The sequence below is a fragment of the Palaemon carinicauda genome, chromosome 1 (assembly GCF_036898095.1).
Source record: "Palaemon carinicauda isolate YSFRI2023 chromosome 1, ASM3689809v2, whole genome shotgun sequence".
Lineage (NCBI taxonomy): Eukaryota > Metazoa > Arthropoda > Malacostraca > Decapoda > Palaemonidae > Palaemon > Palaemon carinicauda.
Window position 1 is genome coordinate 117,430,444 of NC_090725.1, and position 15,585 is coordinate 117,446,028.

A 15,585-nucleotide genomic window follows, 5' to 3' on the forward strand; every position below is an offset into this window, starting at 1 on the left:
ATACCTAATAATTTGCACCATGCACTAATTTTAGCTAAATCTCTATTAAGGGATTCACCAACCCCAGATCTACATTCAGGGGATGGAATTGATGCAAAGAGAGTAGCATCATCTGCATATGCAACAAGCTTGTTTTCTAGGCCAAACCACATGTCATGTGTATATAGTATGAAAAGTGATGGGTCAAGACCACCACCCTGAGGAACACTAGATATCACACTCCTATACTCATTATGGTGCCCATCAACAACAACTCTGTGATCTATTACTTAAAAAATCAACAATGATGTTAAAAAAAGACCCACCCACTCCCAACTGTTTGAGTTTGAAAACAAGAGCCTCGTGATTAACAAAGTCAAAGGCAGCATTAAAATCAAGGCCAATCATACGAACTTCCTGACTACAATCAAAGGATTTAGGTACAGCATCGGAGATTGTAAGAAGGGTATCAAATGCTCCAAGGCTTCTACAAAGCCAAATTACAAACTATGGAACAGATTATTACATTTAGCAAACCTATTAAGACGTTTTGCCAAGAGTTTCTAAAAATTTTAGATAATATGGGAGTTCTGGATATTGGGCTACCACAAACGTATTGTAAGGACAGTGAAACAAGCATCACCAAGATCAACTGATACTTTATTTGAATGCGCACGGAAATACATTACAAGGTGCGGACGGAAAGGTAGGATGACGTTGGCGCCAAGTCAGATTGAAGTGCCCGCCAAAATATATGTGTTTTCTTACACTTACAAATATATGAATTATGGGTTAACAAAAACATGTTATGAAACGATACATATATCAAAATGTAGCTCTGGTAGAGCGGAATATATATACATAGGACACCACAGTGGGGCGAAGAGAGAATTTAAATAAATAAGTAGTTTGTCGATTTTCTGGACGACGAAGGGATCGGTGTCCTTACAAGTACTCCCCCCCCCAAGACATCGGGCGGCGTAGAGGGCTGATGATCAATCTTCGTATCTCTTCAGGCGTCGGAGGGTTCCTCTTGTTTTTGAACGGAGGGGCGCGCTGGCGGTCGGTGTAAGGATCTCTTCCTCTTGACGTCGTTTGAGGATTTTTCCTTCGTTGGGCGGCTTGTTTTGTGGCGGAACTCTGGGTCTGCCAGGTCCAGCGGAGGCGGTGTCGCTTCCTTCGAGAAACGCTGTTTTCACGCGGTCTATTGAGACCCAGTCCTCTTGGCCATGGACGTCGAGAAGGAAGGCTTTCGTTGTCTTTTTAATTACCCGTTAGGGACCTCGATAAGGTCTAGTCAGTGGTTGTCGATGAGCGTCGACACGGACGAAAACGTACTTGCAATCATCCAGGCTTTTTGGCTTGAAGTGCTTGGTTCTGTCCTGGTAAGTTTTGAGACACGGCCTGAACTTCCTGGCGATGTCCCTTAGGTGATCCAGCTGCGTGTCGTCGGTTGATGAGGGAAAGAATTCGCCAGGAACTGCGAGCGCTTCCCCGTAAACTTTTTCGGCGGGCGAAGGTTCGCCGTCTGCGCGAGGGGCGGTGCGAAGGCCGAGGAGTACCCAAGGAAGTCGTGATTTCCAGTCCCCGTCGGTGCAGCTCGCCATCAGGGACGCCTTGAGGGCGCGGTGCGTTCTCTCGACCATGCCGTTTGCCGCGGGGTTGTATGCCGTGGTGCTGTGGAGCGTCGTCCCCATCAGGTTCGCCAAAGCAAGCCATATTTCTGAGAGGAAAGCGGGGCCTCTGTCAGTCGTGATGTCGTCAGGAACGCCAAACCTGCTCACCCAGCTTGACAGGAGGGCTTCGGCACATGCTTGAGTCGTAGCTTCGGTCATCGGCGATGCCTCCAACCACCTCGTGGAGCGATCGATGATCGTAAGTAGGTAGCGAGCGGATCCAGAAGGGGGCAATGGTCCCACGACGTCGATGTGTATATGTCCGAAACGTCTTTTTGGCTGGGGAAAATCGCCCACACCCGATTCGGTGTGACGGCTGACCTTGCTTGACTGGCAGTTGACGCATGACCTCGCCCATTCTCGGGCGTCCTTTTTTATCCCTGGCCAGACAAACTTTTCAGACAGAAGGCGAGCGGTGGTGCGTCCTGAGGGGTGCGAAAGTCCATGGATGATATCGAATATTTTCCTTCTGCAGGAGGCTGGTACCCAGGGACGAGGGCGGCCCGTGCTGGTGTCGCAAAGAATAGTTACTCCTGCTGGTCCGAGGGGAACTGCACTTATCTTGAGCGCGGATGGCTCCGTCAGGTGAACCTGTGCTTCTCAGTCGGTGCGTTGTTCGGTTTCGAGATTGGCGTAGTCGATTCCCAGGTGGATCGCGTCAATTTCAATCCTTGAAAGGGCGTCCGCGACTGGGTTTTTCTTTCCTGGGACGTAACGTATGGTGCACCCGAATTCGGAGATTGATGCGAGATGACGTTGTTGTCGGGATGACCATGCGTCCGTTGATTTCGTGAAGGCGTGGACGAGGGGTTGATGATCCGTTGCAATTGTGAAGGGGGTACCCTCCAAGATGTGTCTGAAGTGGCGGACGGCGAGGTAGACGGCGAGGAGTTCCCGATCGAAGGTGCTGTATCTTGTTTCGGCGGGTTTCAATTTCTTGCTGAAGAATGCCAGCGGTCGAGGAGAACCATCGACGAGTTGCTCAAGCACAGCCCCGCAGGCGACGTTGCTGGCGTCGGTCGTTAGTTGCAGGGGCGCGTTGTCGTCGAAATGAGCCAGGGTGGTGGCATTCGCAAGGGCATCCTTCGTCCGAGCGAATGCCTGTTGCTGGGGCAAGCCCCACTCGAGTTTTTTTGCTTTTCCTTTCAGGACGTCGTCGAGGGGTGACAGGGTTTGTGCGATGTTGGGGATGAAGCGCCTGTAGTAATTGACCATTCCCAAGAACTCCTGAAGTTGGCGGATGGTCGTAGGCATTGGGAACTTCCTGATGGCGTCGACTTTGGTTGTCATGGGTTTTACCCCGTGCGAGGATACACGGTGACCAAGGAAATCCACTCCCTCCGCACCGAACGTACATTTGTCGAAGCGTACGACTAGGCCGTTCTCCTGTAGGCGCTTTAGGACGGTGCGGACGTGTCCCCGGTGTTCCTCCTTGGTTTTCGAGAATATCAGGATGTCGTCGACGTAGCAGACGCAGAAAGGTAGGTCACCCAGAATGCTATCCATTAGTCGTTGGAAGGTTGCCCCGGCGTTGCGTAGACCGAAGGTTGAGTATGCGAAGGTGTAGGATCCGAACGGCGTTACAATGGCAGTTTTCGGGATATCTTCCGGGAATACGGGGACCTGGAAGTAAGACTTGAGAAGGTCCATCTTGGTAAAAAAACTTTGCGCCGTGCAACTCGTTCGTTAGGTCCTGCATGTTGGGCAGTGGGTAATGATCGGGCGTTGTGATGAGGTTGAGGCGCCTGTAGTCGCCGCAAGGTCTCCAGGACCCGTCCGGCTTTTTAACCATGTGCAGGGGTGATGCCCAGGGGCTCGATGCTTTCTTACAGATACCCATGCGTTCCATGTCCTCGAAGGCGCGTTCGGCATCCTTCAGTTTCTGAGGCGGGAGGCGGCGGAATTTGGCGTGAGTGGGAGGTCCTGTTGTTGTGATGTGGTGGTAGATACCATGCTTGGACGGGGAACCTGGCGAGTGTCGGAGCTCGGGCTTGAAAACCTCGGGAAACTCTCGTAGGAGGTCGGCGTAGGGGTGCGTTGTTACGGCAGATACGGACATTGTTGCAGGGCCGTGTTCTAGGGCGCGAGACAGGCAGGTTCCCGTGTCGATGAGACGTCTGTTAGCGACATCGACGAGGAGTCCATGGTGGGCGAGGAAATCCGCACCGAGGAGGGGGCGATTGACGTTGGCGATAGCGAAGGGCCAAGAATACGAACGGCCCATGATAGATATCTTGAGGGTCTTGATTCCATAGCACCGTATGGGAGATCCGTTGGCGGCGATGAGTGAGGGAGCGTTTTTGTCGGGACCATGGTCTAGGTCGGACTTCGAAGGAGGGAACGATGACTGCATTGCGCCGGTGTCCACCATGAGTCTACGGTTGGAAATGGTATCGAGGATGCAGAAACCAATCTTTTTATGGTTAACTGCGGCCGCGATGGTGGCAGGTGGATGCTTCTGGCATCATCTTCTAGGGAAACTGCATGGTGCTCTACATTTCTTGGCGTCACTGCCGAACTGTTGGTGGTAGAAGCACCATGCTGGGTTAGGCCTAGGGTTTGGTCGCGTCGGTTGCGGTGGTTTCTTTCTTGATAGAATGTTGATCTCGTCGTCCTCGAGGGCCATTGCCGAGGAGTCTATGGAAGAGCAGCTGCTGAAGGAGGAGAACGGAGGCGGTGTTGACGATGATGCTCCGAGGCGAGATGCTTTGGAGGCCTCGTGGAGCTTCTGAGCCTTTGACAGGAGTTCGTTCATCGGGAGCGTGTCGGCGTCTGTCAATTGGGCCCGTACGTCCTGTGGTAGGCGTCGAAGAAAGATCTCGCGAGATAAGCTAATCTCACGTCGTCGGCCGTTGCTGTCTGTTTCGGGGAGCATGAGCAGGCCGGTTAGCTCGTCCCACGCCTCGATAGGAGAGGTGTCACCCATGGGCTTGCCGGCGAGGTCCAGTACTTTCTGTGTCCTTGCTGAGACGGAGAGGGAGTAGATACCGATGAGTTTCGTTCTCAGGTCGTCGTATGAAACTTGGCCGGCCTGGGCGTCGAGCCATGGGGAAATCTTGTTGAATACTTCTTCAGGTATGGAGGTGAGAACGATGTCAGCCTTGGCGCAGGAGTCGCTGAGTCTAGCGACGCGGAAGAGTACGTCCGCTCTCAGGAACCAGGTAGCGGTGTTGTGTTGAGAAAAGGGCGGCAGTTTGACTTTGGGCGTGGAGGCGAGGCCGTTGGGTGCGATGGGCGTGTTGCTTCCCGCATCGTGGCCAGACGACGAGTCGGCGAAGAGGTGAGAAGTTGATATGTCGGTTAAGCTCATCCTACTGCCTTACGTTCACCGAAGTGTGGGAGAACCAAAGGCAGGTTCGTGCCTAAGGTAACGGAGTATGTAGAAGGTAGCACAGCCGTAATAAGTCCGTTAATGGCGAAGCCAAAACCGCTGATGCTACTTTCAACTCCGGGGTCACCAGTTGTAAGGACAGTGACAAGCGTCACCAAGATCAACTGATACTTTATTTGAATGCGCACGGAAATACATTACAAGGTGCGGACGGAAAGGTAGGTTGACGTTGGCGCCAAGTCAGATTGAAGTGCCCGCCAAAATATATGTGTTTTCTTACACTTACAAATATATGAATTATGGGTTAACAAAAACATGTTATGAAATGATACATATATCAAAATGTAGCTCTGGTAGAGCGGAATATATATACATAGGACACCACAGTGTGGCGAAGAGAGAATTTAAATAAATAAGTAGTTTGTCGATTTTCTGGACGACGAAGGGATCGGTGTCCTTACAGTATTTACAAAGTAGAGTGTAGTAGAGTGACATCACCAATTCTCCAACAAGTACTAAAGTTTCTCTTCTAGCTAACTTGCGTAAAATAACAGAAAATGTTGGAGCTAAGAAATCTGAAGTCTTTATCAAAATAATTAAATGTCATTTGGGTCTATACTTCCATAAGCATCAAGGTCCACCAAGAGATCTTTAATTCTATAGGATCTAAATGCTAAACTAGTTAGTTTAGCCTTAAAAAAAAAAGAAGAAAAAAAAAAAACCAATGAGGACGATCAAGTTTCTCATTACTCATTACAAATCAACCAAAAGGGCTACCCTTTCCTTTGGATAGTGAGTGACAGAACCAACTGGTTTAGGTAAAGGGGAACTGTTGCAGCTACACCCAAGAGTGCAGATTCAAGGGTACTCCACCACTTAGGTTCCTGGGTTGTACACCAGAAAGGGTTTCTTTGTGATTAAATTGTAGGCCTATCACTTTTCAGTTGAAGCCTAAAGTCTCCGGGGATAGTTATTTCAAGTCAAATCTGATCTGTTACCCTTCCAAAGATAATAGGCCTCCTGCTTCTCCAAATAAGCACGTCTACAATCATCCTTGAACCAGGGTTTGTCTTTCATTCGGTACCTTAGCACACGAGAAGGGATACGCCTATCAATTATGTTGACTAGATTCTCATTCAAAGGAACAACAGGTTCAACACTTATACAATTGTGATCAATTTAAGACAAAAAAAAAAAAAACTGTAAATGAGGTTTGGTGGACGAGGATGCCTTTGATAGAAGGCATTGGAGAGTGCGCATCAAGGACCCGACCCATTTTGTAAGGATAACGGTGGGAAAGAAGTTGTAGCTTTGCTATTAATACAAATAATAATAATAGTTTTAGATGGCTGTGCATTTCGTTATCATAGACCTAATAGTAACTGTTGAAATTTACAATTTCTTATACTTATCGGCGGAAAATAGTTATTGGAATTTACATTTTTGTACATTTTTTGGCTCTTACAAAATTCATGAATGACAATCTGTGCTTAATTTAACTGGGGTTGAAGGTAGTAGGTTGGCCAGGGCACCAACCACCCATTGAGATACTACCACTAGAGAGTTATTGGGTCCTTGGACTGGCCAGACAGTACTACATTGGATCCCTCTCTCGTTATGGTTCATTTTCCCTTAGCCTACACATACACCGAATAGTCTGGCCTATTCTTTCCACAGTCTCCTCTGTCCCTATGCACTTACAACAACGAGATTACCAAACGATTCCTTTTCGCTCAAGGGGTAAACCACTGCACTATGGTTGTTCAGTGACTACTTTCATCTTGATATGGGTAAAAGAGACTATTTAGTTATGGTAAGCAGCTCTTCTAGGAGAAGGACACTCCGAAATCAAACCATTGATCTATAGTTCCATAGCCTCTGTACCATGAGCTTCCACTGTCTTGGGGTAGAGTTCTCTTGCTTGAGGGTACAATCGGGCACACTATTCTCTATATTTTTCTTACTCCTGTTATTTTGAATTTTTATAGTTTGTATATGAAAAATTGATTTAATGTTAATGTTCTCGAAATATTTTATTTTAATTGTCCATTACGTCTCTTGTAGCTAATTTACTTCTTCATTTCATTTCCTCACAGAGATACTTTGACTGTTTGAGCCCTTGGGTATATCTATAGCCTTCTGCTTTTCCAACTAGGGTTGTAGCTTAGCAAGCAATCATAATAGAGTGCTTTCAATGACGTCACTGGGAATCGCCGGCGGCCATGCTGGAGGGCATACAAAGCGAAAACATGGCGGCTGCTACAGCGAATATGGACAATGAGAGCGACTTTGTCAAACAATTGTCGGGTGATGATAAGCGTTTTTACAAGCAGAAACTCGATCTAATTGATGGCCTAGATCCATACCAGATGCAGAATTCATTCGGTCAAAATATTGAGGATTTTCCCAGTATTTCATACATTGATATGGTGAACTACTTGGTACTGTCGGCCAACCCAGAACATGAGTGGGCATACATTTCCATTGAATAATCTGCTTCCAGAATTTGTTGTTTTTCCCTTTAATGCTTTTAAGTCCAAAATTAGATAAACACTGGGCCGATGAAGAGAGTGTTTATAATTATAATGCTAATATTGATCATTTAGCCTAACCTTGTGTATTATAATTTTTATTGTCAAAATGTATGTAAAAGTTTTGCATTATTATGTCAAATCTTTATCAGTTCATGCCTAACCATTGTGTTTGTGTTTGGTTACAAATGCTATAATTTCTTATATACATATAAACATATGATGGACAAACTCTATTGTAATGCTCTTGGATGATCGTTTTGCCTCCTTGCAATTAAATGCACAAGTTTAATTATTTTTTCGATGTTTCATATATAAGCTGAAGACCCCTTCGGATTAAACCAGCTTTCAGAAATTATTATTATTTATAATCAATGTTTATTCATCACATAGGCCTGTATGTCTGCACAATTTAATACACAAATTAAAATAAATATAAATATACACTTAATTATATATAGGCATGAGCACCTTGGCGAAAGAGAGACCTAGGTAAGTAGCCTTTGTTAATATAGCCAATATGGGCGCTTTTAATTTTTGTTTTGTAAATCTGAGATGCCCCTTTTGATGTTTGAAAATTGAGATGCCCCCTCCCCCACACACACTACACACTGAACTGACGATGATACTTTTGAAGTCACCCATGCGATCGGATATAGAATGTTTACACAGGAAGAATGATACTTTTAGGGCCTAGCCGAGACTGACCTGATATGAAATAATCAGAACAGATACGTGCTTAGGGTAGTGAGGATTCACGTAGATCAGCCCGTGATATTCTGGTCAACCACAAGTCACGTCTGCACTTGGATAATTCTTCTGTATCTTTGTCCTGATTCTGAATAACTGCCGGTATGCGGTAGAAACTCTTGTCATCTCTTCGTCCTCGATTCCCACAGCCAACAATAGCGCAAAAACTGGGCATTGTGTGAATGTGAATGTGATGAAATGGCTAAATATTCAACAGCTCAACCATAGCTATTCACTGAACGCGTCTTTGTGTGCCCTCCAAGATGGCGGACCGGAAGTTTGATGACGTGTATTGAAAGGACTCTATAATAATAAAACGGCGAGGAACTTTCATATGATAGAATCTACCGCTGGAAGTTACCTATGTTTACAACTTTTCATTTTCCTATTCTGTTGGGTAGAACGTAGAAGGCTTAGTCGTAATCTTTGATAGATTGTGAAAGTAAGAGACCAATGGTTTTATTTGTTTTATTAATTAAATGTTTTGTGAATTAATTTTTCAGTGACTCAAGTATTGGTATATATATTCAATATCATTGGTCATGAGTACGATAGTTTACTTTGTATTTTATTTGTATGGTTTTATTTTGAAACCCAATTAGGTTATACCGGCGTATTCTGTATAGGAGTACCCAACAAAAACTCCACAAAAGAAAGATTGCTCTTAATGTCTGTCACAACAATATACTGTATAACTATTCAAAGATTGCATAGTTATGACAAAGACTTATAGCAAACACCGGTGGCTCCCGGTAGGCTAATTAAATCGACATTGGGCCATAAGAGAACACTATTAGAAGGAATCTTTAGAACTAAAAATACAAAACCTCTAACTATAGACAATGATCACCTCACATTTTTCCAAAAAAATTGGTGGTTACTTCGGCAATTCACTATTTGATGTCAGCCTATCCCACTTTAGAGTTTCTCTGGGACTACTTCCCTGAATGCCCCTTGTATGACTTATAAATTTTAAGATAAAATTGTAGAATAGTATAATATTCATTACGAGTAAAATTGGGTTTGTATGAGTGTAATTGATTGTATTTTTTATATATATTTACTAAAACCCAATACAGTCAGCCCCCGGTCTTCTGTGGGGTTAGGGGTTTATATTGCAGTATAAGTATTGGGATGTATGTAGGTTAGCGGCCACCTATATGTATTATGACTAACTAAGAATATGGCAGTGTAAGGGGGGTTGCAGGGGGTCGTTACCTCCCCCGTTAAGGAAGTAGATAATGATACGGCTTGTAGGTTAGGTGGGGGGGGGGTTGAAGATTAAGTTAATTGGTGTCCATTTTTTTATGCAGTGGAGGAACTGGCCACTGACATACAAAGGCTCCCATTAATACTGTTAACAACACTGTTGTTCCTATCTAACAACCCTTTCTGATACTGTAGTATCTATTACTGTAATACAGTATACTGTGTGTACAGTATGCAGCAAAACCGGTGATACTTTTTCATTTTTGCTTCAGACAGGCGTTGATCTTAATTTGCCACTTAGTACTAAATCTTTTATTTCACTTTGTAAATATGACAAGAGTCGGTGAAACTAGTCTTTGAACTGTCTTCGCTCAATAAAAGATGCAGTTCATTACGCATGACTTTTGAGAATTTACGCTATACTTTTAATCAAAATATCAGCTAGATCATTATTGAAAAATAAACCCAATAATCCTTGATTATGATAAAAAAGCAAATACAGTAAGTAAATACTTAGGTTCAATACTACACAGTATTCTAGAAGTTTTATTACAGCTGTGACCAAGTTGTGGAATGATTTTCCTAATCAGGTAGTTGAATCAGTAGAACTTTGAAAGTTCAAACTTGTAGCAAATGTTTATATGTTGAACAGGCTGACATAAGTCTTTTTATAGTTTATTTATGAAATATCTGTTTTGATGTTTTTTAAAATATTTTTTGCTCTGTAACTGGAATACAAACCTACCCTATCTATTGGAGTATTAATTTGGGCGAAGCCGAAAGATGAGCCATTAGACTTTTAGCGAAGGTTAACCACCCATACCGCTAGATAGCAGTGGGTTGGGGGTTAGTAGCTACCCCTCTCACTCACACACCTGGGACTGTACTTCACTTTACTTTTGGCTCAGGGAGGGAGATGGTCACTCTCCCCTTTACTTTTTAATTTTTTTTTTCTAATCAGTACAGTATATATGAAAACATTTTTTATATATATTTTGATCTTTCTTTACTGTGAATGTTGCTGTTTGTGTAGCAGCGTAGTGTGGCAGGTTCTCAAAAGCGGAGAACCTTCCCTTACGACCTTCCTCCCTTGGACAATGGTCATCACGTAGGCGGGTGGCCTTCTGAGTGACTTGGCCGCCACCGCAGGATAGTCGTCATTGTTTGGATACTCCTCTGTTCGGCTGTTATTGTCGCCCTCCCCTCTACGTGTTCTTAGAGGGAACCTTCTTGTGGCCTTCACAGAGCTTGACTTTGGTCTTGCTCTTTCTCATTGACAACGCCGCTCACTGTATGTGGGCAGCCGGCAGATACTCTGCGAGGGGTATATCTTTCCCGTTCATGGGATAGATTGCACTTCCGAATGGTTTTCTTCATGAATTAAGTGAATATCTATTTGTAATTTAACATTTCAGCTACGACTCAGCTTGCCAGCGGAGGATGAGCTTGCCACTCCCTCTCGGGGAACTCATTTCTCACGGAGGGTTGAGTGGTTCTCCTGAGTAGTTTATTTTGTCTGCTAAATTAATTAATTGTAATTCTTGTTTGTTCCGTAATAGGAATACAAACCACAGTATTTAATAGAGGTATGACTTTCGGCGTAGCTGAAATGACGAGCCAATAATTTTTAACGGGGGTTAACTACCCACACCGCTAGTTAGCAGGGGTTAGGGAGGGTAGCTTGCTACTGCTCCCCCCTCACACACACCTGTGATTGAGCTCACTTTGCTTTCGGCTCGGATGGTGAATGGACATTGCTGTTCTTCATCCTCACTGACAATTGGCAGCCATTAACGCTTTTTGTTTTCTCTTTTTTCTTAGACTGAGTGTGTGTGAAGTTGACTTCAGCGACCATGCGCACCTGCCCTGGACTCTCCGACCGCCCATGTGGAACATTTATGTCGGCGGTCGAGACTGATCCTCACGCCTTTTGTCCTTCTTGCTGAGGTCAACAGTGTGATGGTGTCAACAAGTGTAGGGAGTGGTCTTCCCCCCAATGGGAGAGGTTTTTGCGACAGCGGAAGAAGAAGTCCAAGCGGGATTTGTTCCATAACCGAAATACAAACCACGCTATTTACATAGGGTTTACTTTCGGCGTACCTGAAATGATGAGCCATTAGAATTTTAACGAGGGTGTATTACCCCCGCGCTAGTTAGCAAGGGGGTAGGGGAGTGGTTGCTAGCTACCCCTCCACCCCTCACACACTGGTGAACTGCTTCACTTCACTTTTGGCTCGGACGATGAACAGACGTCTCTATCCCGTCCTCGCATGGCAGCCATTAATGTTTTGTCTTACTTAATTACTTACTTTTCTTATACTTAATATATATGTAAACATTCTTATGTTTATGTATATATTTGAGTATAGAAATACAGTAAGTTTCCTTTTCAGTGTTTGTGCTGTGTGTGTGTAGGAAGTCCACTCATTTGTACGACAACTTCTCCGTGTGGTCCCAGGCCACCACGGTGACATTTCATGGGTCGCGATCTCTCCCTTGGTCCTTCGGTCTCCCTTCGGCGGGTGCCGTGGGGAATCGTCATCGCTGGACTTTATTTATTAATATGTTTCTCCGCTGTTCCTCCTTCCCTACGTGGAACTTGGTCTATCAGTGTAGGGAACATGGGAGTTTAGTTTGACTACGGTCTCTTTCTCTCTCCTTGAGGTCGTTCACCCTTTTATTTCCTCTACGTATTACGGTAGCTTCCTTCCCGTTGCGGGATGAGTTGCTACTCCGTTTATTTTGTCTCAATTATTTTTAATTAAATCTAATTGTATTTGTTAACTTTTCAGCTTCTGTGTAGGACGCTTCCCTTCGGGGTTCATTCGTTCTTACTATTAATGAACATTCTTAGATGAATTACATAATTATAATTGTTATAATTCTGTTTTGTTACAGTTCTCCGCCATCCCCCCCTTACCGTGAGCGTCAGTGGGGGAGGAGGGCGCATTCCTGGTGCGTAATTCTTATGTTCTTTTCCTGTAGGGGTTCCTCTTTGGAGTTCCCCCGGGGGAATTAATGTTAACTAATTGTTTTATTTTCACAGTTAACTATCTAATTTTTCGTTTGCCTAATGTGCCAACGAAGCAGAGCTGTCCTGTTGGGGCCTGGGGAGTCTGCTGTTGCCACCTCCTCTACGACTTCGTCATGGGCGGGTTCCCTTCTCCTAGAAGTTCTCCCATGACAACTGTCAGCTCCTTAGTTCATTTAGAACGCTCAGGAGGTTTGCCTCCATGGGTGGGTAACTTCCCTTCCGAGGGAGGTTCCCTTCCCAGGTATGAGTTTTTTCCCCTTCAGGGGGGTGCATCTTCTCTTACCTTAATAATTTCTGGTCCTCGGGCGGTTATGCTCTTGGTGCTGAGCGTCCGCTTTTGTAACCATGCTCAAGGGGCCGAGCGGTTGCAAAGCCGGACCATGGAGTTCGTGCGATTATGCTCTTGGTGCTGAGCGGTCACACTTACAGCTACGCTCAAGGGGATGAGCAGCTGCAGGAGCTCCTCTTCGGAGGGTTGCTCTTTATGGTCAGCTTGCTGATCCAACGGCCCTTCATCAGTTCTTCCTGTCTCTTCTACGGAGTGTTCACCTCTCTCGTTCGCGAGAGAGGACACTCATAGAGACTCCTCTTCGGAGGACTCCCCTGCTGTTGTTGCTGAAGGCTCAGTTCCCCCCTTCAAACATCTTCGAGGGGGCAGCTGAGTCCAACGGTCTCTCCTGCGAGTGTCTCTCCCCCTCGGGGGAGTTCACTAACAGAGACTCCTCTTCGGAGGACTGATGATGGTGCTCCTGTCCGTGGTCGTCTTCATCTTCCGCCGCAGAGGATCCTCCTCGACAAGAACAGACAGTTGCAGCTGCTTCGCTAGACCTGTCGGCAGTTCGTTCGCGATCTCCGACACCTGCCAGATCTTCTTGTCTTCCTTCTCCGTTCCTGGACGCAGAAGCGCAGTGGGCGCCTCTCCACCCCGTTTTCCAAACAGGCACCGGTCCCTTCGGGGCAAAGGGCTTATCTCACAATGTGAGTAAATCCATTTAGTGCCAGGTTTTTTTTACCTGTGCAACCTCGTTCTCCTGCGCAGTACAGTGAACCCTCGTTTATCGCGGTAGATAGGTTCCAGACGCGGCCGCGATAGGTGAAAATCCGCGAAGTAGTGACACCATATTTACCTATTTATTCAACATATATATTCAGACTTTTAAAACCTTCCCTTGTACGTAGTACTGTTAACAAACTACCCTTTAATGTACAGAACACTTAATGCATGTACTACAGTACCCTAAACTAAAACAGGCACAAATATTAAAGGCGATTTTATATCATGCGTTTCCTAAACACGCTAAAAAGCATGATAAAAAATGGCAACCAATGTTTTGTTTACATTTATCTCTGATCATAATGAAGAAACAAACTGGAGGTAGAGCTTTGCTTATTACCCAGACATATTTCCCATACTTTTCCCTTAGAACTTCATCACATCTTCCTACTTTAGATATATATGTGTGTGTGTGTGTATATATATATATATATATATATATATATATATATATATATATATATATATATATATATATATATATATATATATATATATATACATACCTACATATATACATACATACATATATACATAAATACATGCATACATATGTATATATATATATATTACTGTATATATATGGGTTATGGAAAAAATCCGCGAAGTGGTGAATCCGCGATGGTCAAACCGCGAAGTAGCGAGGGTTCACTGTAGTTCGTAAATGCTCTCCTGCTGTGGACCAGACTTCTGCTGAATCAACTCCAGATCGCCAACTCTTCTGAGACCTTCTGTGCGGCCACGCGCCATGTGCACCTATGGTCTCCTGAACGCCCACGATCGCCTGCTCGCCGGCGCACATCTGATCGCCCTTTTCTGATGTGCGCCAACGTTCGCCCTCGCGCCCACGATCTCCGGATCTGTGCGCAAGCAGGGAGATTATTTCTTCACTGAACTCCACGTTCACCTGCTCGCCAGCGCGCATCTGTGCCCCCTTTCCTGATGTGCGCAATACGCGCCAACGTTCGCCCACGATCTTCGGATCTGGGCGCAGGCAAGGAGTTTATTCCTTCGCCTCCTCGCCGACGATCTCTCTGGTTCTGCACCCTCGCTGATATCGTCTGGCCGCGCATATCTTCTGGCCACGCTCCTACGATCACCTGGTTCCTGCCTAGTCGCGCGCAGTCCAAGAAGTTCCTACGCTAGCGCACAGGCGCTCACAGGTTCTTCTGGACTCGCAGCGCCCTTCTGAAGTTTCGCGCCAAGCGCGCCCACGCGTGGTTCCAGTTCCAGCGCACCAACGCGCCAGCATGCTTCCACTTAACACCGCGCCGCCCAGGAGACACCTAAGCTAGCGCACGGCCACTCACAGGCAATCCTGGGCTCTCCTTACGCGCCAGAGATCTCCAACACGCCCGCGCGATCCTTCGCCTGCGTGCAAGTGTTTTCAACGCGCCAACGCTTCAATCGTCGTAGGTTTCCTACGCGCCCACGCGTTAACTCTCCTGTACGCGATCGGTCGCTACGCGCCACCGCTCGACAACGCGCCATCACTTGCCAATGCGCCTTCGCCCGCCTATGAGCCATCGCTCGCCAAGACGCGCCATCGCTCGTCAGCGCGCCATCGCTCGCTTACATGCCATCGGTCCCCCAGCCGCCTGCGCTCGCCCGCGCACATGCTCACCCGTGTTCGCCCGTGCGCGAACCAATGGTATTCCATCGTGCGAGCCGTCGCTCGCCAAAACGCACCAACGCGCCATCGCTCGCCCGACCTCCAGCGCTCGCCCTTACAACCTCGCTCGCCCTCACCTGCGCGTCCACATGCACTTTCGCCTGCGCGCGGGCGCACCCACGTTCGCCTGCGCGCGAACCAACAATTTGCCATCGCGCGAGCGCCAGGGTGATTTCGACCGCGATTCCCGTCGGGTTTTTGCAACACGGGCAACCTGGCAAGTCTTCTGGAGCACGTACTTCCAGATCACGATCTTTACCCCGTAAACGCAGAGCATGGCACGTGCAAGAGCAGGAAGAATCTTCAGAGAGGTCTGGGCAACATTCTTCTCCTTTTCAGGCAGGCCCCA

General features: G+C 46.2%; 1 protein-coding gene across 6 annotated transcripts in view; it reads left to right on the forward strand.

Moving 5' to 3' along the window:
- Positions 1–6,757: 6,757 nt before the first annotated feature.
- The window catches only part of CPT2 (Carnitine palmitoyltransferase 2), a 421,879-nt gene continuing 413,051 nt past the window's right edge, over positions 6,758–15,585 (forward strand). For 2 of the 6 annotated variants that reach the window (XM_068384285.1, XM_068384278.1), the window contains exon 1: positions 6,758–6,799. In XM_068384285.1, the coding sequence (XP_068240386.1) occupies positions 6,773–6,799 (27 nt within the window). In that variant the 5' untranslated portion in view covers positions 6,758–6,772. Of the gene's footprint in view, positions 6,800–6,856; positions 6,893–8,632; positions 8,710–15,585 lie in introns of those variants that run through there. The other 4 variants (XM_068384301.1, XM_068384293.1, XM_068384315.1 and 1 more) reach the window with 3 other exon arrangements.